Source organism: Diabrotica undecimpunctata, chromosome 2, assembly GCF_040954645.1.
Source record: "Diabrotica undecimpunctata isolate CICGRU chromosome 2, icDiaUnde3, whole genome shotgun sequence".
Taxonomy (NCBI): Eukaryota; Metazoa; Arthropoda; class Insecta; order Coleoptera; family Chrysomelidae; genus Diabrotica; species Diabrotica undecimpunctata.
The window spans coordinates 50,843,658-50,869,052 of NC_092804.1; the positions used below are offsets into that span (position 1 = coordinate 50,843,658).

The 25,395-nt window shown below is 32.2% G+C and overlaps 1 protein-coding gene across 3 annotated transcripts in view; it reads left to right on the top strand.

Annotated features, from left to right (window-relative positions):
* The first annotated feature begins 10,261 nt into the window (after positions 1-10,261).
* Positions 10,262-25,395, top strand: part of LOC140434525 (uncharacterized) — a 46,322-nt gene continuing 31,188 nt past the window's right edge. The window contains exons 1-2 of one of the 3 annotated variants that reach the window (XM_072522860.1): positions 10,262-10,420; positions 17,284-17,325. In XM_072522860.1, coding sequence (XP_072378961.1) covers positions 10,352-10,420; positions 17,284-17,325 — 111 coding nt within the window. In that variant the 5' untranslated portion in view covers positions 10,262-10,351. The remainder of the gene's footprint in view (positions 10,421-17,283; positions 17,326-25,395) is intronic. The other 2 variants (XM_072522859.1, XM_072522858.1) reach the window with 2 other exon arrangements.

Consider the following 25,395-nt stretch of genomic DNA (forward strand, 5'->3'; position numbering starts at 1 on the left):
AACAGAGATACGGCTTGTTGCAACTCATTCTTCAGGGCAAGGTGTTTGGAGAGAGAGGACCAGGGAGAAGAAGAATATCTTGGCTTCAAAACCTGAGAAAGTGATTTAATACATCGACAACCGGACTATTCAGAATAGCAGCAAGCAAAGTTAGGATAGCCATGTTGATCGCTAACATCCGGAACGGATAGGCTTCGTAAGAAAAAGATCTATGTGGCAGACACCAGGCGGTAGTGTCTAAAGGTCATCTCTCCGATTTTCTATCCGTAAAACATAAAGTCCTACAGGGTTCGGTCTTAGGACCTCTTTTATGTATTATGTATGTCAACGATTTGCGTAAATTCATATCTCCGTATAAACTCATAGAATTCGCAGATGATACGACATACGTTATATCAGGAAAAAATAATTATGATTTAAAAATGTCTCATGAGGAAGTTTCTACTAAATCTAGCACATGGTTTGCTGATAACAAAACTTAATTCTGATAAAACGCAAAATGTGGTTATATCTGCAAGTAATTTACATAATTTAAGTAATTTAATAAACAATGAGCGAAACTTTAAACAGCTGTATTGTAAAGTTGACCAAATGCACTTACGATATTCTACGTAGATCTACAACAGATATAAATTCGTCCTTATCACCTCTCTTTACTTTCAGTCTATAAATGAGAGTAAAATTATACCTTGATACTGTATCAGTAAAAACTCTTCGTTTTTTTTTAAGTAAGCTACAAAACCCCTTTGCTTTTTTTCCCTCCTACCTAAATTTCAAAATTTATTGAAAATGGAAATAATTTCATCGGTAATAATTTTTAAAGAACATTTTTGTCTACAATTTTTTGGACACATCGGTTTTAATGATTTCGCAAACTGGTTGTACCATCACGACTTTTATATGATTTACCTGTATTTGGCTCTTTCTTGTATTAATAATCCAAGATGCAACATGTCGACGTCTGATGTTACCTACATCCTTTCGAGAAACCTGTTTTCGTTTTCTAGAACATTTCTGAGTTGATTCGGAAAATAAAGAAATCAAGGTGTTTGCTTGGGGTGTTGATAGTAGGTCAGTAGTGGATGAAACGACTGACTGCGGTTTTTGTATAGCATTTTCATTCTAAGGACAAAAGTAGTTATCACAATCGTAGTCTAAATGGCTTTTAGCACACTCTGGGGATGGAATGTGTGTGTTATCTTCCTCTGACTAGTTCTCTATTGATTCTCAAAATAATTCAATGTTGGGTTATCATTGTGTACCTATAAATAATATTGTTATTATCATATTTATTATTTTTTATTTATAGATGTTTACTAGAAAACGGGGAAGAAGGAACGTTATTGAAAACTTTATCAACTGTGACAAAAAATCAAAAAAATGACAATTTGTTCTATTGCACTCTTGTCTAGATCCGATGGCAGAGGAGATTCTGGAAAAAGAAAATGAAATTAGTTAAAAATGTAAAAATTTTTTGACATGTATAATGTTGTAACTTAAATAACTAAACGAAGTAATCTAAGGCAAGTAGTAGATGCGATAAAAAAAACAATATGAAACGCCAACGTAAAACATCGTATCATATACATACGACATCTTCGTCTTCTCATTGCGCCGTCTCCTTTCGAAGGTTGGCGATCCAAATGGCAATTGTAGTTTTGGAAACTGCTGCGCGAAAGATCTCTGCGGATGAGCGGTCGAACCATCTCCTCAGGTCTTTCAGCCACGAGTTCTGGCGTCTTCCTACTGATCTTTTGCCCTGTACTTTTCCTTCCAGTATAACTTGAAGTAATTCATATCTTTCGCCTCTCAACACATGACCCAAGTATTGCATTTTCTTCTCTTTGATTATTCTTAGTAATTCTTTTTGTTTACACATGCGATTAAGTACCTCAACATTAGTAACTCTTTGTACCCATGGAATCCTCAACATTCTTCTGTATATGTACATCTCAAAGGCATCTATTCTTTTTTCTATTGCAGAGTCCATTGTCCAACTTTCACAGTCATACAGTAAGACAGAAAAACGTAACATCTGATCATTCGGATTCTAAGCTGTAGACGAAGGTCTGATCTTGTAAAAAATGTTTTCATGCTCATGAATGTTTTCCTTGCTTGTTCGATTCTTGATAGGATTTCTTTTTTTATATATATATTTATTTTATTTTATATTATATATTTTATATACAAACGACATAATTTTTATTTATTTTCCGGTGTAATAGTATATTACTTTATGAGGCGGAGAAGCATGACTTTTCTTGACGCGCCCGATATTACGCGCCGAACGAAGTGAGGCGCGTAATAGAGGGCAAGTCAAGAAAAGTCGCTTCTTTGCCGAATAAAGTATGTATACTATTTTTTCTTCAAACGTAGCAATTTTCAACCATAAATAGTACAATTCATGCGCTATTTTTACTCGAAATTAACTGTGACAACTATCAAAGTCGTCTAGATGTTAGAAATTAAAATAATTAAGTCGTCGGTGGGATTTGCGTCTCCCTGGTTACAGTTGTTTGACAGTTGTTTGCAATTATTAAAGACAGCTTATTGTTGTTGCAACCACAAGCGCAAATTTAGTGCGAAAATGGAAAACCTAAACGAAATTGAGTCCGCGGCTAATGATGCAGTAGCACGTTTGGGGCCCTCCAAGTCCGGAATAAAGTATCGGTTAGCGTACAAGCACTTCCAAGAGTGGTGCGATACAAGAGGAGTACGGCAAGTTACCGAAGACGTTTTACTGGCATATTTTAATATTTAATGGAAAATGAAAATAAATGGAAATCTTCTACAATGTGGTCACGATACTCTATGATAAAATCCGAGTTAGTTATTAGAAAAAATGTGGATATAAGCAATTTTTTAAAGTTACGTGCCTTTCTGAAAAAAACAAGCGAAGAATATACTGCAAAGAAGTCTAAAGTTTTCACTAAAGACGAGTTTGATAAATTTTTGTTTGAAGCGCCAGATAAGTTGTTTTTAGGATTAAAGGTAAAAAAATTATATTGCAAAGCATGTAGTATACTCTACTAAATTATAAAAATATTTCAGATTGTTTTATTAATTGGGGTTACCGGCGCCTGTCGATGCGACGAAATGGTAAAAATGAAGACTGTGGACATTGAGGATAAAGAAAATGTAATAATTATCAAAATCCCAGACAGTAAAACACGAAAAATTAGATCTTTTACGATAATTGGTCAAAACTACATTAAACTGTATAAAAAGTATGCATCACTGCGGCCTGAAAATTTCACAGAAAACCGATTTTTTATCAAGTACCAAAATGGAAAGTGTTACCGAAGCGTCATGGGAATACATTCGATCAGCGCAGTAGTCACTCTTTACGACGAACTTCAGCAACACTTTTAATTGATGGAGGCGGATATATAGAGGATTCAATAAGAAATAAGAACGATAATGACCAAAAAATTTTAAACCCTCATGATTCGCCAACATCGGGAATGATTGCTGAAAGTTGTTCTCGACCATCAGTATCATCAACAATTACCAATGCGTATCAAGAGTCGGGAACATTTTTGCACGGTTTCAGTTTTGAAAATGCCTCATTAACTAATTGTACTTTTAATATTACTATAAATAAAAATGTGGTTTAATTGTTGTTAATGACATTTGTATTGTTGCTTTGTGACATGTTTCATATTGTTGCCATCACAACATTTTTCCCTCCGCTGTAAAGAAATGGGAAAAAAACTGCTGCCGGCGGAGACATCAAACTTTGACAGGATCAAGTTAGATAAGTAATGTCATCATTATTTGACGTTTGAAGAAAAAATATATTATTTAACACACACGATATTTTTTTTAACAGCACAAACAACGTAAAGTATAGTAGATATAACTTACGATATTTTTCATCGGTAAAGATAAAAATTATTTCGTTTATATTCAAATACTCTTTTTACGACAAAATATCAATACACAATAATACATATCTTCATTTCTTTCACTTTCTTTAATTGAATCTTCGCCGCCCGTATAATATCGGTAGTAGAACATACGATTGTATACTTGGACAAAAGTAAACATACGACATTTTACATTCTAATTTTGGAGGCCTTCTATTAGAAACATAGAAATTTTAATTATTGCAGAAGTTAGTTTACAAGTATGAAAATGAAAAAAAGTGAAAAACCGAATTGTTTTGGTTACTATACTTTACGTAGGAGGTGTCGATATATGAGCCGCCGATTAAAATTCATGCCAACAAAGGTTAGTTTAACATAAACTCCAACCTTCATGACACGATACAAGATCTAGAGATGCTATTAGAGCACAATTTAGGTTGACAAAGAGCATAAAAAATTCGACCGATATTGGTTTGTATACCTTTTTGCCAGATAAAGTAAAAAATCTTCACTTATTATCGTTTAGGCTTAAAACACATTTTTTAAAACATTGTTTCTATTCAAAAACGGATTGCCTAAGTACACCTTTTACACAATAGTACTAGTTTGGTCAGGGCATTTGCCTATTATGACGATATTTCATGTTTTTATATTTTTATTTAGTGTGTTTGTCGTTTCTTAAATTGTTAATATTAAATATCGGTTTGTAAAGTTTAAATTCGCAAAAATTTTATATGTATGTATGTAAAAATTGTCACTATATATTGACTTGTTAACAAAAAAACAATTTTTGTATATTAACTAAATAAATTCTATTCTCTCTCTCTATTCTCTATTCTAGGGTATAAATTTTAGTCATTTTATTCGCTCTGACTTTTGTTTGTTAATCCATGTTTCCTACTTTGATATGATTACTCCGAGATATTTGATTGTCGACAATATTTCTAGATCCTTATTTTTGCAGGTAAGATCTATATTTTTCTGTTGTCGCTTTTCCTAGGTCTTTGTTCTCTTGACATCTATTTTCATTTTCATGTTTTCCATTTTTTTTTTTCATAATTAACTGTTGAATAACTAATTTTCTGTTGAATGAACCCTTTTTTGAGTTTTCATTGGTTTATAATAAGAATCTTAATTTATACATTCTTTGCATTTATAGATCACCTGACTCTTCCACGGAACTATTTTTTCAGAACCTGTTAAATTTGTTAGACGACCTGCCCAATAAAAGCAGAAAGAATAAATAAATTACGCTGTTGCTTATGGTTTCACAATGCACGTTAATTCTCCTACAAGAATTACTAAAACAACATCTACCATAATTGATTATATTGTCTCAGATTTCGCATCCCTTGATGTACGTTCTACAATTATTAATGCTCTAACCATGAAGCAGTGTAACATTCTTAAAAAACCATTCTCGAAAAGCCAACGTTTAGGTATAGGTTTAGGATTTTTTTAGCCCAGAACTTTCGTAAATTCCAAATTTTGTGCTTGACTTCTGGATGGAACTTTCCCTCTGTGGACGTGGACTATAATTTCAGTATTTTTTTAAATAAGCTTGTCTGTATTTTCAATAGGGCATTTCCTTTAATTACAATTAAGTCAAAACATCACAAACCCTAAACAACGAGGGGTATCCGCATTCAGCCAAGAATATGCGTTCACTGGAGTATATCAAGAAATTTACTACCAATGTCTTTGTCACTGAATATATCTCCAAGTACAGGGGAACCTATCTAAAACTTATCAAAATAGCTAAAAAATGTACTCTGAGAATCGTCTGGGAAGCTATAAAAATGTTGTAAGGAAAATTTGGTCCATAATAAATAATCTTCGAAATAAAACTGACACAGCTCAAAAATAAATTTTTTGTTCCAAACCCTGTAAATTTAAATGGATACGTCGTTAATGTGAGTAAAAATATAACATCAGCTATTTTGCCACAATAAGATCCTATTTCCTATCGCCCCAATTTAAAGAAGGTTTCGAATTAATTCTTTATAAGACCAGTTGATAAATCTAAACTGATCCAAACAACCAGTAGTATCAAAAACACATCTTTCTGTAGTACTGATAGACTATCCATAAAAATGTTCTTAAATCTCACAAATAATATGTAGAAAGTACTGGTCTCACTAATTAACGATTCATTTAAGAAATATATATTTCCAGAGTGCCTAAAGACAGCCATTATTGTTCTTCTTTATAAGGGTGGTGATAAATCTAATGTCTGCAACTATAGACCTATTGCCTTACTACCTGTTATCTCCCAGTTTATTGAATTAGGTACCTAAACATTTCTAATTTGATGCTCAGATTTGTAAATCATTTTTGTTTTGATATTCAAAGCGTAAACACTCGTTGTGCGTAACAAAAAGGAAGATTGTGATTTTATAATGCCTAAAACAACCAGTGCTTCAACTTGGATTAAACCTTATAAAGAGCTGTCTATGGATATGGGAAAAATCTACTGTTCAGTCTGTGGCAAAATTGTAAGTATCTAATATTTTCTATTAAATATCTAATATTTCATACATACAGGGTGTTTCCAAATGACACTTACAACGTTTGACTGTAGATACTTCTCGAAAAATTGAACAAAACGATATAGTTAATGAGGGGTCAAACTTATTTACTTTTCGAGATACAGGGTGTTAAAATTAAAAAAAATTAAATTCTTTTAGTTAATAACAACAATAACTTTAAAACCAATAAACGTATTTACTTGAAATTTAGTACTCGTAGGTTGTTTTTAAATGAAAAATAGCTTCCTTTAGTGAGAAAAAATTGTCCATGGTACAATACAATGGTGTGTATTTAGAAAAATTTTTCACCTTTACTTTTTTTATGAAGTCAGCTAACTAAAACACAATTATTTTTATTGTAATTGAATTAACAAAAAAAAAACTTTTGTTGAATTTTAAAATAAGTTATATGATGTACTAATGGGTAGTAACAAAAACTAATTTGTGGATTAATACTGCATTTAAAACACTTAGCGAGTGATATTTTTTCCAAACCAGTTATTTGATTAACCAAAAACACCTTGTATATTTTTATATTTTAAAGGTTGGGTTAAAATAAAGGTTTTTATTTTTATTTATAGATAGCATGTGAGAAGAAATTTCAGATATACCAACATGTGAGAACTGCTTCACACATTGCAAAAAATGGAAAAATAGGAGGAAAACATCAAACTTCAATGGCTAAATGTTTCCAATCTACTTCAAAAAAATTAGATGAGCAAGAAACTTTTAATGAAGACTTGTGTCGCGCATTAGTGTCTGCAAACATACCGCTTTCAAAATTAGCAAATGTAAATTTTAGTTCGTTTCTAAAAAAATATTGCAAACTTAATGTTCCAAGTGATCGGTCTCTAAGAAGAAATAATGTGAACGGGCTATACTCGTCGGTGTTAATTAATATTAAGGAAGAAATTGCAGATAATTATTTTTACATATCTGTAGACGAAACCACTGATTCCTCAGGAAAGTATATTGCTCATTTATTGATTGGTGTTCTTAAAGAAGATACCTTACCAAAATCTCATCTTATTTCATGCCAGCAACTTGAGAAAACAAATGCTTTAACAATTTCGCGTTTTATACAAGAAACATTAGCAACTTTTTTTCTTCCGACAACTATTCCTTCTAATAAATTACTGCTTATTTTATCGGATGCTGCTCCTTATATGGTGAAAGCAGGACAAAATTTAAAAATATTTTTCCCAGATTTAATACATGTTACTTGTGTAGCGCATGGATTAAACAGAGTTGCAGAGGAAATACGAAAAAAGTTTCCTCTTGTAAATACCATGATATCCAGTGTCAAAAAAGTATTTCTTAAATCTCCTATAAGAATTCAACTTTATAAAGAAATGCTACCTAACATTCCTCTTCCACCACAACCTATTTTAACGCGATGGGGAACATGGTTAGAAGCAGCTAATTTTTATGCAGATCATTTTGTTAAAATAAAGAACATAATTGATACGTTAACAGATGAAAGTTCCCAATCTCTTTTGGATTCTAAACAAACTTTTCAGAGTAACTTGCTTCAACAAGAACTTTCATTTATAAAATCAAATTTTAGTTTTGTTCAAAAAACAATTACTCAGTTAGAATCACCAAAACTGTCATTGTTCGAAAGTACAGCATTAATAAAAGAATTTGCGTCATGTTGACGGAACGTTAGAGGTAATATTGGAAAAGATATTTTAAAAAAAATTGAAGCTACTAGGGAAAAAATAAAGGTTACCATATTCTTTCTGAAGTAGTCAGTGTTCTAGCTGGAAATATTTCGGAAACAATTAATTTAGAACCAAATGTTTTGGTTAGTTTGAAAAATGCTCCCGTTACATCAGTTGATGTTGAACGAAGTTTTTCCATATATAATTATATGTACTCAGAGAGAAGCCACAAGTTTTTGTTAGAAAATTTTGAACACCACTTGGTCATTTATTGTTACCATAATTCTAAATAAGTTTATTCATACTTAAAAATGATGTAGTTACTTAAAATAAATGTAAATCTTAATGAATAGTAGGAAATATTTAGTTATGTACACTTTTTTTTTAAATAAAATTGTTACTATTTTACGATTTTTTTATTTATTTGTATGCATATTTTGTAAAATATTTGCATATTTTCGGGTAAACACGTGCATATTTATGCGCATATTTTCTACATTTTTATTTGCATATTTGCCGAAGTCTAGTCATGACATTTTGATAAAAAACCTAAATTTCTACGGAATTCGAGGTATTTCTTTGAATTGGTTCCAATCTTACTTGAGGTATATGAAACAACTAGTTCGAGCAAATGATACTGACTCTAGTCACAAAAGCATTATATGTGGAGTACCACAAGGTTAAATACTGGGTCCTCTACTTTTCCTTATCTTTATAAATGACATCACTAACTTAAAAATCGATGGAAAAATTTTTCTCTTTGCTAATGATACCAGTATTATCTGGAAGAACTCTAATATTACAACTCTTCATGCAATTATAACTTCTGATCTACTTGAAATAAAAACCTGGTCCGACTCTAATTTACTCGTGGAGATGGTGGTGGATAAGATAGTAGCATTATCCTATAAGGAAACTCTTCTACCCTTGCTTCTCAATAACAGCCAGATCAGTATAATTGATTCTCTAAAATTTCTTGATATTTTTATAGACCAAGCAACCTTAAATGGTCCCTTCATATCGATTTGTTTAGTAAGAAACTAGCCTCAGCCTGCTATGCAATAAGATCTATTGCGAAGGAAATTAATTTAGCATCTTGAAAAATAACATAATTTTCTTTGTTCGAGTCTCATCTTCGATATGGCCTTCCTTTTTGGGGTTCTAGTACAGCTGTCCAATCTGATATTATTTTTAAATTACAAAAAAGAGCAATACTGTATCTTTTTGGCCTCAGTACAATAACACATTGCAAAAGCTACTTCAAAACTGACGGGATTTTAACTCTTACCTCTCTATATATTTTAGAAACTGTTTGCTTAATTCGTAAATACCTACATGTTTTTCCAGCAAGACCTAGTCATGACTACTCCACTAGAAATTCAAGCTTTGATGTGTACTCACCGATCCCATCCACTGAGAAACGAAATCTATTTTATATTCGGCAAAACAATTATACAACCATCTTCCTTTGCAACTTAAATCTACAACTTCTTTCCTTAAGTTCAGTAAATTGACAAAAGCCTATCTATCTGAAAGACCTTGTTATTCAGTGGAAGAGTTTCTTAATGAATAATTAAGAAAGTACAGTTCGTTTAGGTACAAGCAACAAAGTATTTTTATAATATTTGGGTATCACATGCAGCAGCTTAAACTTAAACTTATTCGTAAACTAGTTCGTAAGGTTTTATTATGTAATTTGCAATATAGTGAAATTTTGCAATGGCTTGTATGTTTTATTATGTTTTATTCTGTGATATTGACGATTTATGTAATTTTAGTAAATTTTAATTGTTATTGTTATTATTACTTTTTTAACCTTTATAAGCTTTGTCCATAAAATTGTACAATTTTCAGTGACAATAGAACATATTTCTACATAACTCTTTTTAATTAATTTAAAAGAAAATAGATACCATTTGTATTTTAAATTACATTAAAAATTCAGTTTTATTATCATACTTTATTTTGGTTTTTGGCATTGGCTATCGCAACTCAGCCAGTCACAATAAATATTATAAAATCATGTATAAATTGATAAGTATGTATTTTTAGTCTACGGGAACCCATTATCACCCGAATTTAGAAAAGGAAAATTTTATCGAAAGACCTTATCAAATAAAAAACAGTATCAAATCAGCAACAGTAAATCTGGAAACTTAATTAATACTTTACAATCTGATACTGTTTGAAAGCTATTTTTGCGTAGCTTTTCATGATTTGATAAGGCAAAAATATAAAAAGAGCCTTCACTTGGACATTGTTACAGTTAACGTTAATCGTCTGTTGCAAAATGAATAAGTTAGCATTGTTTGCCTTTTTATTTGTTATTGGTTCTGTCCAATCACAATCCATTTATTGGGTAAGTATGGTTTAACATATTAACTATATTTTTTGTTTATATAATTATGTAATATTAAAACGCCGGAAAAAAAATTTATTATTTTTGTCCGATTGGTACTCGCCCGAGCTTCCGCGATTATTCGGATACAATAAGCGACTCTGTGTAAAAACCATAAAGCCAACTTAATTTAATTACAATGCATTTACTAAACACATTGTAATTAAAACAGCTAATTGGAATAAAAAAATGAAATCATTATTATCTTCACCCTATGTTGGCTTCCTTAATTACATTTCACCATAAGTTTCTATATTGAGTCATGCCAATATCAATCCCCATTACCCCATAGCCTTTTTATTCATCTACCCTCTTTCCTTCTTTGGTTTTTCCTCCTACTACTTTCAGGAATTGGTAGATCACCATTGCTTCTCATTAAGTTATTAGCGTCTCAACGTTAAACATGCTCAAACCATCTTAGCCTAGGCTATTTTATTTTAGCATCAATTGGTGCAACCCTTACACACCCTAATACACATTCTTAATTTTATCTTTTTTGTCACTTTACTCATCCGTCTAAGTATTCTCATATCTGTTACATACATTCGTGGTTCATCTTTCTTTTTACATGCCCAACATTCTGTTCATACATCGTAGCTGTTCTTATAACACTCTTAGATAATTTTTCTTTAAGTTTGATTAAAATATTTCTGTCACACTACACCACTCGTTTACTTTCAGTTAATCTATCCCGTCCTAAGTCTACATATCCTTCTATTTCCGCGTTAGTCTGTAATAATCAAGTAATTAAAACTATTACCTTTCACAATCATTTCACCATCCTAAGCTATCATCTTTTTTTGTATTGACAGCTCTATCCTGAAATGAATATTACAAATACTCTGTTTTTGTCCTACTAAATTTTAAACCTTTTTTCTAAAAGTCTTCACTTCCAGTTTTTGTTTTAAATCTCTTTCAGTATTTCCTACTAACTCAGTTTCATTAGCATTCATTAATTACCAGATAATGTTACCCCGTAGTTTACCTGTATACCTACACACATGTCCAAAAGTTTGGAATACGTACAAATAATATATCTACGCCTATCGTGGTTTTAAAACTGTTGTTGATATTCATTCTAGAGGGTTTTTAAATGAAAATGATAAAAAATTTGAATCGTTTTTGTATAATTTTGGTCACATTCAACTGATTAGCGTATTAACACATTATTTCCGTCTTTGTTTAAATTTTAATTAAGCCGTTTAAAAATGTCTAGAAACGTGATATCTCATTTTGACAGATCCAGAGTAATTGCTTTGTTACAACAGGACTTTAGTCAAAGTCATATCGTGAATATTGCTGATGTTACTCAGAGTGCTGTATCGAAAATTAAAAAAAAATTCCAAGATAAAAATGAAGTCAAGGATCGTCTCAGAAGTGGTAGAAATCGATGTACAACAGCAGCACAAGACCGGCAAATAACATTTATAGCTCGTAGAAATCATCTGGAATCTACAAGTGGTATATCCAGAGAAATTTCTAGGCTTCAAGGACTGAATATTTCACTTCAAACAATAACACGCAGACTAAATGCGGTAAATTTGTATCGTAGAAGACCGCTACGTGTTCCTAAACTAACCTACCAACACAAAATAGGAAGGTTGCAATGGGCTAGAGAAATGGCGCATCATGATCCTAACTGGAATAACGTGATGTTCTCTGATGAGTCAAAAATTGACTTGGTATCTGATTCGCTAAACCGCGTGTCCCATTTGAAGGTGGCAGTATTAGGGTTTGGGGTGGTATTATGAGTGGTACACGGACGTCACTGCTGGTTCTGGAGAGAAGAGTCACTGGTGCTGTATACATCAAGGAAGTTTTAAATACTGTCGTACGTCTATTCCGAGGGGCAGTAGGTGATGAATTTGTGTTTATGCATGACAACGCACCTCTTCATCGAACATCAGCAGTACAAAATTTTCTTGAAGAAGAAGGAATATCTACATTACAGTGGCCCTCGAATTCCCTCGACATTAACATTATTGAACATGCTTGGGACATTCTCAAAACACGCATCAAGAAGCGAAACAATCCCCCTATTACACTTTGATAACTTAAAGATGCTGCTCGTGAAGAATGGAAGAGAATTCCGCAAGCCCAGCTCAACCAGTTAATCGGCAGCATGCCAAATCGCCTACAGGCTTGCATACAGGCCAATGGAGGAAATACTTATTATTAGTTTTATTAAAAATTATTTTTTTCTATACTAATTTATTTTTAAATGTAAGTTGTACATTGTAAGTTTTTCACTCCAAGAAAATAAATATTTTTTTTCCATATCGTTTATCTGGTTTTGAGATTTATTTAGTATTGTTGATAATTGAAACAAAATGATGTTTAACTATTCAGATGATTTTATATATAAAAATCAATAAAAAGATGAAATATTCCAATATTCCAAACTTTTGGACATATATGTATCTATAAAATCCAATACTATTAAGAATAAATCAGAACTAAGCACTGAACTCTGCTACAATCTTGTGTCTCTTGTTACCTTATTTCTATTTTTTTCTCATCAGCCGGCTTATAATTAAAATTTCATCTGTTGTTGATTTGCCTTGCATACATCCAAACTATGGATGATTTTTAAAAATTTCGGTTTTTAGCATATTCATCCATCAGTTAATTTCTTCTAAATTTTCATGGTGTGGTTAAGTAGTTTTATCGCCTTTTGTATTGTGCATTATTGTATATCTCCTTTGTTATTGTTAACAGGTACTAATTTATTTCTTCTCCATTTATCTGGCATTGGTATCACTTCCACTATTATATTAAAGAAATTGTTATCCAACTTGTTGTTGTCTCTCCTAAATCTGGCCATTATCTGGTCCAACTACTTTACCTTTCTTTATTTTTTAAAGTTCTTGAATACTGTTTCGTTTATTATTTTGGTAACCATTGCTGTTATTGTCTTCGTTAGCTTAACTTATTTTCTGCCAAATTTTTTATTTAGTTTACTTTAAGGGTACTTTCTTATACATATATACATATATACCAGCCACTACATCAGTTCTGGAACCGTCTGTATACTAACTTAAATTGGTCATTACCTCATTACATACGGATAAGTTTTCCAGTTCTCAGTCTTTAATACTATAATATTAAAATATTTATCAGAGCTATATCTTCAAACCATTCGGTCTACAAGCATTCCCAGAACGGAGTTATATTTTCTGATATAACTTTATTTGATCCGTTCCTTGCCTTATGCTTTTATAATCTTGACTTTGTATTAGTCTGTATGTTGTTAATTGGTCTTTTCCTGTATTAATATGTGCTAGGTTTCACAATACCTCTATCGCATCCGTAAAGGCGATTGTTATAGTTCTAGACTGTTTATTAATAGTACATCATAACAAAGTATTAATACATCATAACCTATACCGTAAGAGTTTTAAGGTCATCATAGGTCTTATAACCCTTATGTATAACCAAATGTCCCGATGTCCCATTCGCTTGATGTCTCATGTGCTAAAGTTACTACTAAAAGTCATCCATAACCGAATATATCACAAACTGGACATAGACGTTAATGATACACAATTTGGTTTTCTCAAAGGCCTAGGAACGCGTGAAGCTCTTTTTTTCACTTAATATACTGATACAAAGATGCCTGGACGTCAATCAAGATATATACGTATGTTTTATTGACTATAATAAAGCATTCGATAAAGTACGAAATCAACAATTAATGAATATCCTGAAGTCAAAGAAGATTGACTACAACAACCTCAAGATCATATCAAATTTATACTATAAACAGCGAGCAAAAGTACGTGTTAACCAACAGGTGTCAGAAGAAATTGAAATTAGATGTGGAGTGGAGTGTAGTTCTATCTACACAGTCTTCTACATCTGCCAAAAACCATTATAACCTTATGTGTAATATTAATAATCTGTAGAATTTCACATCAGCTTTCGATCAAATATTACACCTAGGTACTTTGCCTGACTTACAAATAAAATATTCACTCCCTTGAGCACTTGTAAATGTAATCCTTGTAGTGCCATTTTCCTACTAAAGGTAATAACTGCAGTTTTTCTCAGATAAACCCTTGGCCTTTAGTCTCACATTAGCTATCCATCTCCCTCAGAGCGAGCTGCGTTCGTTCTGAAAATAGTTTGGCAAAACATGTGTTAACCACAACAGTGGGATAATACCCTACCTGTGCACAGCCACTTCCTGTCTTCGTCACGACACTGGTTTCGCCTAATGCGACTTTCTACCCTCCTCTTAACACTGGGTTCGCCTAACAGGATACAGCGATTCCATTTGTTAAAACTGCCTGTGTCCATTCACATATTAAGGTAGGCATTCCTCTTCTTTAAAACGCTTCCGTGACGCACTCGAAGAAGATACTATTAAATACTACCTCTGCGTCAAGAAAAGTCACTCCCGTTGTATGTTTATCCTCCAATGACTTTATAGTTTGCTAAGATCGTCCAGTGCTAAATCTGTCGACTTTTGTGACTAGTACGTATATGGAGGTTGGTCGAGTGGTTTTCCCTTCAGCACTTATCTCTGGTGTGCCTATCTATGAGTCTTTCTAGCATTTTTGCAAGAAAAAAAGATAGGCTCTTAATATTTTACCATGCCACTGGTATATGTCTTCATGCCAAATTAGCTTTAAAGATTTTACTTAGATCTGATATTATCACATTCTGTCCCTGCTACAGACGGACTAGATAGATTTTATCCATTGTGGAGAACTTATGTAGCTAAAATATAGTTATATACTACCTAACCCTCTAAGACCTCATAATTTTGGCAGTCGGTCTGCTGTAGAAATCCTTGTTGAACAAATAGGCTTTACCGAAGAGTTAATATTGGTAGATAAACCAGGAAAGTGGGCTTTGGTGAGTCCAAGTTTTGTTTTCCTATTTCAGAAATCCAACCAAAATCATAGCATTTGTAGGTATATTCAAATTCCTCTCAGAACCGTCTCTTCGAAGTCGTTTTGGCTTTACGGATTTCTTTATTGTACTGCGTCAGTTTCTCTCTACAATAATCAAACTCTTGATTGGATTTGGACCTATTGAATAGCTTTCTTACATATTTTAAAAAACCTTTTGAGTATGCCTTTAGTACTTTCCCAGTGTGTCTCTCTTAAATTTCAGAACTTTAATTATAACAAAGTTGGAGTGACTAGGTCAACTAGAATTTACCTGTAATAGGAATTCGAAGATTTTATTGACACGTGCCAATTCTTTTTAGTATCATAGATTTTGTCACTACAGAATGTTAAATCTAAGAGTTCTGTGTGATTGTTTGTAGAAAAAGAAGGTTAACTTTTTATATTGGCAATTTGTAACTATTTAAGATCAATTAAATAAGTACTCACCTCTACTCTTAATGTTTACAAAACATCCCAGTATTACTTAGAGACTATTTCTTACTTTAGCATCTTTTATTGTTTTTCTTCGTTGGGGCGCTTAGGATACCTTTAATAAAATACTTGGTGCAAAGCCACAGAATTACCTACAATTTACCCCCTTACCATATACTATGTAAGCTCGGACTTTTGCCCCAAAAGAATCGTATAGTACTTTACCTTATTTCGGTCTCAGACCTGTAATTTTCCCATTACGAAGCCAAGATTTCTGAATTGGAGCTTAATGTACCTGGAAGCTTGCACTTTCTTAGGGTTTAAGACTGGCAACTACTTTCTTAAGCCATTGTAGACTAGCACTTTCTAAACATGCAATTGCCCCAGATAACTTGATTGTATTCTATGCAAGCTTTACTTGTATGCTATTTATTAGTGAGTTATCCCCTGTTGCTCTGGAGGGGCTTCCACTGCCTTAAGCTTTATGTATTCCATTAAGACTCTGTGAAACCCTACACAAACTACCACCACCTTTATCGAGGATAAGGCCTCTATGAAAGACATCTCATTTCTTGGTCTTTTCATGACTTCGGACTATTATCCGACCGTGACCGTTTCTTCTTAGGCTTCTTCTTTTGGCCATCTTTGGCCTTTTAGGCTTCATCAATATAGCCTTACTTTATCAATATTTGTGCGGCTTAGAGCTTTACTAAAGTTAGCCTTCACTACCGAGTTTTTTGCTTCAATGAAATCTTTGCCTCTTTCCACCATTATCTTTCTTATTTTGAAGACATATGATTATCTAACCATTATGACTTCTTTGTTAGACATTAGGTCCATCCCTTGCCTTTTTAATAGAGAAGATTCTAACACCACCTTTTTTGGCTGACCATCTGCAGTAGAATTCTTCTAGATTTTTGCCAATTTTAAATGATATAAAGACAATGTGACCTTACCTATTTCTCCTTTGAATGTTAGTCTTATGTGTAAGCATAAATAATAGAAACAAATAAAATATAAATGCAAAATCACAAATGTTCAACTAAATAATAGTTTCTAAAAGGGCGCATAAGGAACTGTAAAGAACAGTTCTAGCAGATCCTCGCCCTTATTTCATAATATGTTTAGAATTCTAGATGTAACTTAAGGACTCAATATTGTATAAATTTATGTACAAATGTTCAACTAAATAATAGTTTCTAAAAGGGCGCATAAGGAACTGTAAAGAACAGTTCTAGCAGATCCTCGTCCTAATTTCATAATATGTTTAGAATTCTAGATGTAACTTAAGAGCTCAATATTGTATAAATTTATTTTTTTTATTCATTATTTATTTAAATTTCAATAACAGAAAACAGACAAATCTTTTATATAATAATTTATTAAAAATTTTGACTTAATAGATGAATTTTCATCGTACAATATTTAGTATATGTATTTATTATATTTATATTATAAATATTCAATATTAAATAATACTGTTTTTTTATATAGCCCAGACGACATAAGAGAGAAGCAATGCAGATGCAGGCGCAGGTAAGCATTTAAATCCAAAGTTTTGTAGAAAAAATTGAAACAACAAAAATGGCATGACTACTACTATCAGGAGTATCTTTTTGAAAAATACACACCAGTTGACTGCCGTTCAGTGTTTATTCTAATAAACATTCTTTATATATTTTTTTATACTTTGAATTGATTGATTGATTGAATTTATCACTTTCATTACACAAAATTTAAATGTTATCAATAATGATATCAAAATCCATAGTATGGTCTTTGTCGATTACATGCTCTGCTAAAGCATAAGATGGTTTTTTAATTATACAATCACTTTTGTGGGAAATAATACGATTTAACAGATTTCTTCCGGTCTCACCAACATACACAGCTTCACACTGAGTACAACCAATGCTGTATACTACATTTGTTTTATCTAATTTGTCTATAGGATACTTAGTTTTGGAATATTAAGATGAAATTGTTGAAATGTGTTGAAAACCAAATGGTTCAGAAAACCCATGTATAGTAATAGATTTATAAGCTATTACTCACATCATCCAAACAAGATGAAAATGAATCTTATAGCAGATTTAAAAGAACTTGTTTTAAGGCTTTCTTATCCAGATTATCTACAAGAAGATCTTCAATTGTTAAAAATATTTTAATTGAGAACTCTTATCCTCCAGACATGCTACATATGATGCTTCCTTCTAATATTGTTAATACAAATAACTTAACACCATTTTTTGCTAAATCTCAGAACATTGTATCCAACAATCTTAACATCTATTATCATTCACTACCTTTTATATTATCATTAACACCTAAATTCATACAAACACTAAAGGTTATTGACAATATTAAAATAGAAACAAAGAACATCAAAACTATTTCATCCTTATATGTCAAAGCTAAATATCCTATAGACCAATTAGATAAAACAAATGTAGTATACAGCATTGGTTGTACTCAGTGTGAAGCTGTGTATGTTGGTGAGACCGGAAGAAATCTGTCAAATCGTATTATTTCCCACAAACGTGATTGAAGAATTAAAAAACCATATTGTGCTTTAGCAGAGCATGTAATCGACAAAGACCATATTATGTATTTTGATAACATTAAAATTTTGTGTAATGAAAGTAATAAATTCAAAAGGATTTTTTTAGAAATGGTTTGTATTAGCAGAAGTGATAATAATTTAAACAAAAATCAGAAATTCAAAATCTAAGCAAAATTTATAATTATATTATTTCTCTATAATTTATTTATAAAACCAGTAAAAGATCACATTTTAATTTAATTTTCCATTTATTAGATAAGCTAATTTTTATAATAGTATTTTGAAATACGTTTATATAGCAGCATAAATTTATTAACCAAATTAATTTTATTTGGTGAGTTAATATTTTTTTTTCTAGTTCCACTTTGTAAGATATTTTGTATTTTTTAGCAGCTCTTGAAAATAATAATATATATATATATATATATATACACTTCTCCAAGAAATTATCGCACCACTTCAATAAATCAATTTGATCTGTAAACAGGCAGAGAATAATAAATAAAACTTTATTAGATTTATTCTACATTTTATTAGTAATTATAACAATTTGTCTAATCATCAGAAAATGTTGAAGTACAGGAGAAAAAAAGAATAAAACGGAAAATTCTAAAAAAATAATGATAAGAAAAGTAAACTAAAATACGAAAAAAGTCTTAATAATGAGTGTTTTCACCTCTACTACGTATAACAACCTTACGTCGTTGGCCCATACTTAAAATTATTTGCCGTGTTTCATTTTGGTCTAGTTCTCTCCAAATCTGGATCAGTCCCTCTCTCCCACTTCCTGTAAGTTGTTTGGTTGGATCGGTGTCTCTCTTAATCGCCTACCAAGGATATCCCAGAGATTTTCAATCGGATTTAAATCCGGACTATGTGCTGGCCAATCCATAGTGTTAATTTCTACCTCTTCTAGATAATTTCTGACGATCTGTGCAGCGTGAGGTCTGGCATTATCTTGCATTAGTAAGAAATTTTCACCGATATAAGGAGCAAATGGTACTAGATGTTGCTCCAGGTTCTCCAATATGTACCTTTCAGCTGTAACAGTTCCATTTTGTATGACCACTAGGTCCGTACGTGCGGTCAAAGAAATACCACCCCACACCATAACGGATCCTCCACCAAAAAATGTGGTGTGTGAGAAGTTACACTGAGCATATCGTTCGTTGGGTCGTCGCAACACACGAACACGTCTGTCGTTATTGTACAAACAAAATCGGGATGCATCAGTAAATAGCACTCGTTGCCAGTCAGCCTCTAACCAATTAACGTTTTCTCTGGCAAAATGTAGTCTCCCCCTTCGATGCTCTGTACTTAATAGAGGACCTCGTGCGGCAATCCTAGGTGTATTCCCTAAGACGCTGGCGAACAGTTTCCGTATTATATTGTATAGCATGCACGTCTCGAAGCTAAATTTGTAGACTTCGATGTGTTACAAAACGTTGTCGAAGAGCAGAAATTCTTAAAAATCGATCTTGAATAGGGGTAGTTACCCGGTTTCGTACTTGCCCTGGTCTGCGAGTATGATCCTCTGTTTCGAGAAATCTTTCTAACACCCGTGAGACGGATGTGTGGGGTACATTAAACCGATGACCAATTCTTCGGTAACTCCAACCTTCTCCCGACAGTATAACTGCTTGGGCACATTCATCTTGGGTTAAATTACGTGATTGGCGTTCCATAATAAACACAATTAACAATAATCAACAATTAAACAGTAGCCGAATAAAATTCGTGAACACTTGGAAATTATTATATTTATAGAATTAGTGCATTTTTTGCTTCTTTTTGTTTTGTTGCAAAAAAAACTACAGCGATAAAAAACAGTCAATAAATATAGAGTGTACGAATAGCATATACAAGGGACTTGCAAAATATAACATTACAATGGAAATTTTTATTAACGCTAATAAAATATTTTAATATTTCAAAGTGGTGCGTTAATTTCTTGGAGAAGTGTATATATATATATATATATATATATATATATATATATATATATATGTAAATAATGTATATACAGATATATATATATATATATATATATATATATATATATATATATATATATATATATATATATATACAGATTTGGAAAAATTTTTACGGAACATTGGATTTTAATACAATAACTCAGATCCTCTGCTTTGCAATTAACCAGTGTAAATTTCAATACAACGTCGCGATGTTTTATAATTAGTTCATTTGTTCGACTGGGGTCTTAATTCATGCCGCGATGCTGCCAGTGTAAGTGTAAAAACGGAACACAGCTAGAGTGCATGTCAATTCGCCGAAAACGTACGTATTTATAAATACAGATATGGAATTAAAAATATTATTTAACAAAAAAAAATGGTTATGTTTTTTTGCTAAAACGGCTTGAAAAAAAAGTAGATTTCTAAAAATAAAAATAAAAAGGAATTTCAGAGATAAAATAATAATAATACACTCGTTTTAATTTGAAATTATAAACAATATTTGGAATAATAACTGTATTTAAGTATAAATTTAATAATTCAAATAATACCTAATGAACACAAACAAAATTGATGTTAATGATACATTATTTGGCGCTAAAATCGGCAACATTACATCATACGAGGTAATTGTAATTATCCGATCCCCTCGTCTCCGACACTTAGACCCCTAGACAGAAAACGAGAAAACCATTTAGTAACACATAACAAGGCAAGGGATTTTTTTGCATACGTATACCCGGTTCATTTCTTATAACATAAACTCGATAAAAATACACTGACCATTATAAGGCGGTGCATTTGTATCGGTTTTTAATAATGTGTACATTTTTGTGGTTAAATTAAAAATAAAAGCGCATTTCTTTAAAACGATAAAACAAAAAATATACTCTTATTGAAAATAAAACATAATTCCAACTAAAATAAATAATTCTTCATGCCCCACATAAATGATTCACATATTTGACCTTCTATGACTGAACAGTATTCCAATCTGTCATAAAAACTTCTGCGGATAGAAGTAAGAGTTTCTGCTCTAATAGAATTGGAGACTACTCTTATTCGGTTTCTTAATTCATCCAAATTTTGGGCTCTAGCCTCAGGATAATTGTAAATGATGCTTTTAAATGTCCCCAAAAAAAGAAGTCCATGAGTGTTAGATCTGGAGATCGCGCAGGCTACTTAATATAGCTTGTTCCACTGATAACTCAATTCGGGAAAGTATTCTTTAAGTACTCCCTAATTATCCGAGCGTTGTGAACTGAACAGCCGTCTTGATGAAACCAAACATTCTCCAGATTTACATCAGGAAGATTGAGAATCTCGGGAAGAACATGATTCTGTAACAAATCGAGGTATATTCCACTATTGAAACATAAACATTATATATATATATATATATATATATATATATATATATATATATATATATATATATATTATATATATATATACATATATATACATATATATACATATATATATATATATATATATATATATATATATATATATATATATATATATATATATATATATATATATGTCGAAGTTTCTTAGAGAATCGGTAACAAATCGGCAACTTAGCTAAGTGGAGTTTATTAACAATTTTCGAAGGTTTTAGCGAGAGAGTATATAGAAGAACAGTTCAAATGGGCGATTTGGTTACGGTTATTATACTTCAAAACAATCCTTAAGAGAGCGACTGCATAAACTTAAACCGTGGTCGTCGGCTTAAAACCGTTATGAAAGATATAGTTAGGGGGAAGTCAGAAAGGAGTACGAATGGACCTATTTATTTAACTTATACATCCACGCTTATCATTGAAAAAAAAGGTATGAAATTTACAATATTCAAAGTATTTAATTTTTTATTACATTTGAATAAAATTTTATAAAAAGGAAAAGACAGATTTGATTTAACGTACAGGGCGCTTGCGCATCCGCTTATACGTATTTCGGCCTAATAGGCCTCATCAGAACGGCTTTCGCAATCACTATGAACGTGAAATAAATCTTTTCTGTCTTAGGAAGCAACTCTAACATGGCTTCGTATAGACGCAATGTAGCGACATCTGATAATAAAATCGTAGACTAATTTTCGAAACCAAATTCAAGAATTCTGCTTTAATCTGTGCCTTCTAAGAATTGCAAGGCAAAACAGACGTTGATAAAGATGTTAAGAGAGACATGGGGAATCTAAAAATTGCATTCCACAACCTACCTCCTCAACTAAGCAAAATTCTTAGCGAATTGGTTTCTAGTACTCGTACAGAGTATATCGAAATAAAAAGGAAAAGACAGTTAAGATTTGATTTCACGTACAGGGCGCTTGCGCATCCGCTTATACGTATTTCGGCCCAATAGGCCTCATCAGAACGGCTTTCGCAATCGCTCTGAACGTGAAATAAATCTTTTCTGTCTTAGGAAGCAACTCTAACATGGCTTCGTATAGACGCAATGTAGCGACATCTGGTAATAAAATCGTAGACTAATTTTCGAAACCAAACCAAAAATTTATAACTTTGAATTAAAGCTAGGTTTGTTCCAACACTATGAAAAACCGTCACGTAACTTTTTATTATACTGTTTTCCTGCCCAAAAATTTACGAAACATTTTAAAAAATTTAGCTTCATTGGACGGATCCTGATGGTTTCTTCATCAAGCTCTTTCTTGAGGACGCGAGTGAGGACCATGGGGCGCTTGGGTATATTATTTGGATCAATTTTATTTAAGTTTGCTCCCTCCCACAGGCCCTCAATAGTCTTTACCACTTCAGTCGTCCACTTTTTGTATGCTCGTTAACACAGTTCGCCCACAGGGTCCCTTCGCTTAACAATATTTTATGGAACTGCAAAAGTTCATTTTGACCTCCGATAGGAGCCTCATCAAGTGCTTGCTCCAGTTTGTTAATGATCAAATTTGCTTGAGGCCGATCTAGTTGAGTATCAGGATGGTGTCTGTGTGCTACCACCATTCTGAATACTTTTGTCACGGTGCTTTATGACCTAGTCTGCTCGATAGGGCCCCTTGGTTTCTTAGCAACTCTGTTACGAGGGGGGTGATGGTATTCTCCCGAAGTCTCTTTTTATTCTAGTGTGTTGCTGATTTGGTTTTCTTGGGATTTGCTATGGTCCATGTCTCAGCAACCATTTTTGCCTTTTTTTTCATCTTCCTTTGTTGACCTCTAGTGATGCGTTTTTTGAGACTTATTAATTTTTTAATTTAAAAATCTGAAATAATACTTCACAATTTGGAATGTTCAAATTGTAAAAAATAATTGTTTATAAGAAAAGAGTTTTAATTATACTATTTTTTTTCTAAAGAGATTCATTTATTAAAAGTTAAAATAATATTTTATTTTCTTCAGAAAGTTTTATGCAAAACGCAAAAATGTAATGCTATTCTACGACCATGCGGCATCTATATATAAAAATATCTATGGTTGCATTTGTTGCGCTACTCTTTCTTATTTTCGAAGCAGTAATAGCGCTGACATGACCGCTCCCTAGTGGTACCAATAAGGAACTAAAATCATGATCAACTTCTGATCAACCTTTGTCGACGCTAAAAATGGCAGTGGGATTCTTCTATGCGTCTCTATTCTTTGGTTTTATTCTAAAAAGCTAAAATCTTCAGTTTCTTAGATTAGCGTCACACAATAATTGACCCACCCCTTTTCTATTAAGCTAAAACCGGAACAGTTTTATAGAAGTTTTGAAAAACATTTGTCTAAAAAGCCGAAATTATCAGTCTCTTAAGTATAAGGCCAATTTAATATGTTTTCTTCATTTGAATTGTATTGTTCTAACATATTAGTGTGACAAAATATAGATTTAATTATAGGACATATGTATAGATTATTAATTATGGAATACGGTCAAATGATCTTTTGTTATTTTTTAATGAATAAACTAGAAACCCTATTAGTTTTAATATTGCATAATATTATTTTAACAACATTCTGATTAGTTCTGCCAAAACTCACTTTAACAGACGTTGACATTAGTATTTTGGTTAATTGCATTAGTATCGCAAACATTAATAGCTTCTTTTCCACACTTATTCGACGTGAAAACAGCATTTGTTATGTATTGCAAAGATAAAGATCCGTTCTCTTTAACACTGCTATTTACTTCTGCTGTAATATCTTCTTCACATTCCATAGAAGTAAAAGCTACATGGGGTATATACTGCTCAGATAAAGATGTACCTTGTTCGCTGACTTCTGCAGTAAAATCTACTTCATTCTGTATCAAAATAACACTCGACTTATGAGTTTGATGTAATTTCTGTAAAACTCTGGGAGAATAATTCGTCTAGTCCTATTTTTTAATTTCTCCATCTCATACTATGTTGAAAAGTGTCATATGTAGACAGTCTATCTCCTTGTCCTACGACTGGTTATTATTTTTCCTGGTATAATCTTCATTTCTAGTCAATTGGTGCCTATTTACAGGCCAAAGACCTGTTGGAAATCTATAACGGTTTAGTTCTATCTCAATATATAAGCCAGCAGGGGCAGGATCTGTAACTAATATTATTGGCGATTCTACGCATCAGTGGGAATTCTTCTAATTCTTATCATATTGTCTTTTTACTCTTACCCCCGACCGATCCCCATTTTGGGTGGCACGTACCTACCGCAATAACACAGTTCGTGTTTAATAACTTCTCCACTGTATCAGTCCATCGGGTTGGTGATCGCCCTCGGCTACTTCTTCCCTCCGGTTTTCCTTGGATTACTAATCTCTTAATATTATCGGTACATGTTACGTGTCCTAAGAATGTTAAGATTTTTTGAATATCTGGAATGGGATAAACGTTGTAGATTGTTAATCTCCACCGCAACAGATGTATTTGTTCTTCTGGCTGTCCAAGGAATTTGAAGCATTCTTGTCTAACGACACATCTGAAATGCATTGATTCTTGTTCTGTCTGCTATTCGAATGCTTCACGTTTCAGAGACATAACTAAATATTGGGAAAATCGGTGGACATAGCGGTTCTACCCATCTTTATACGTCATCGAATTTCCTGTTCACAGATTTCATTGATGTTGAC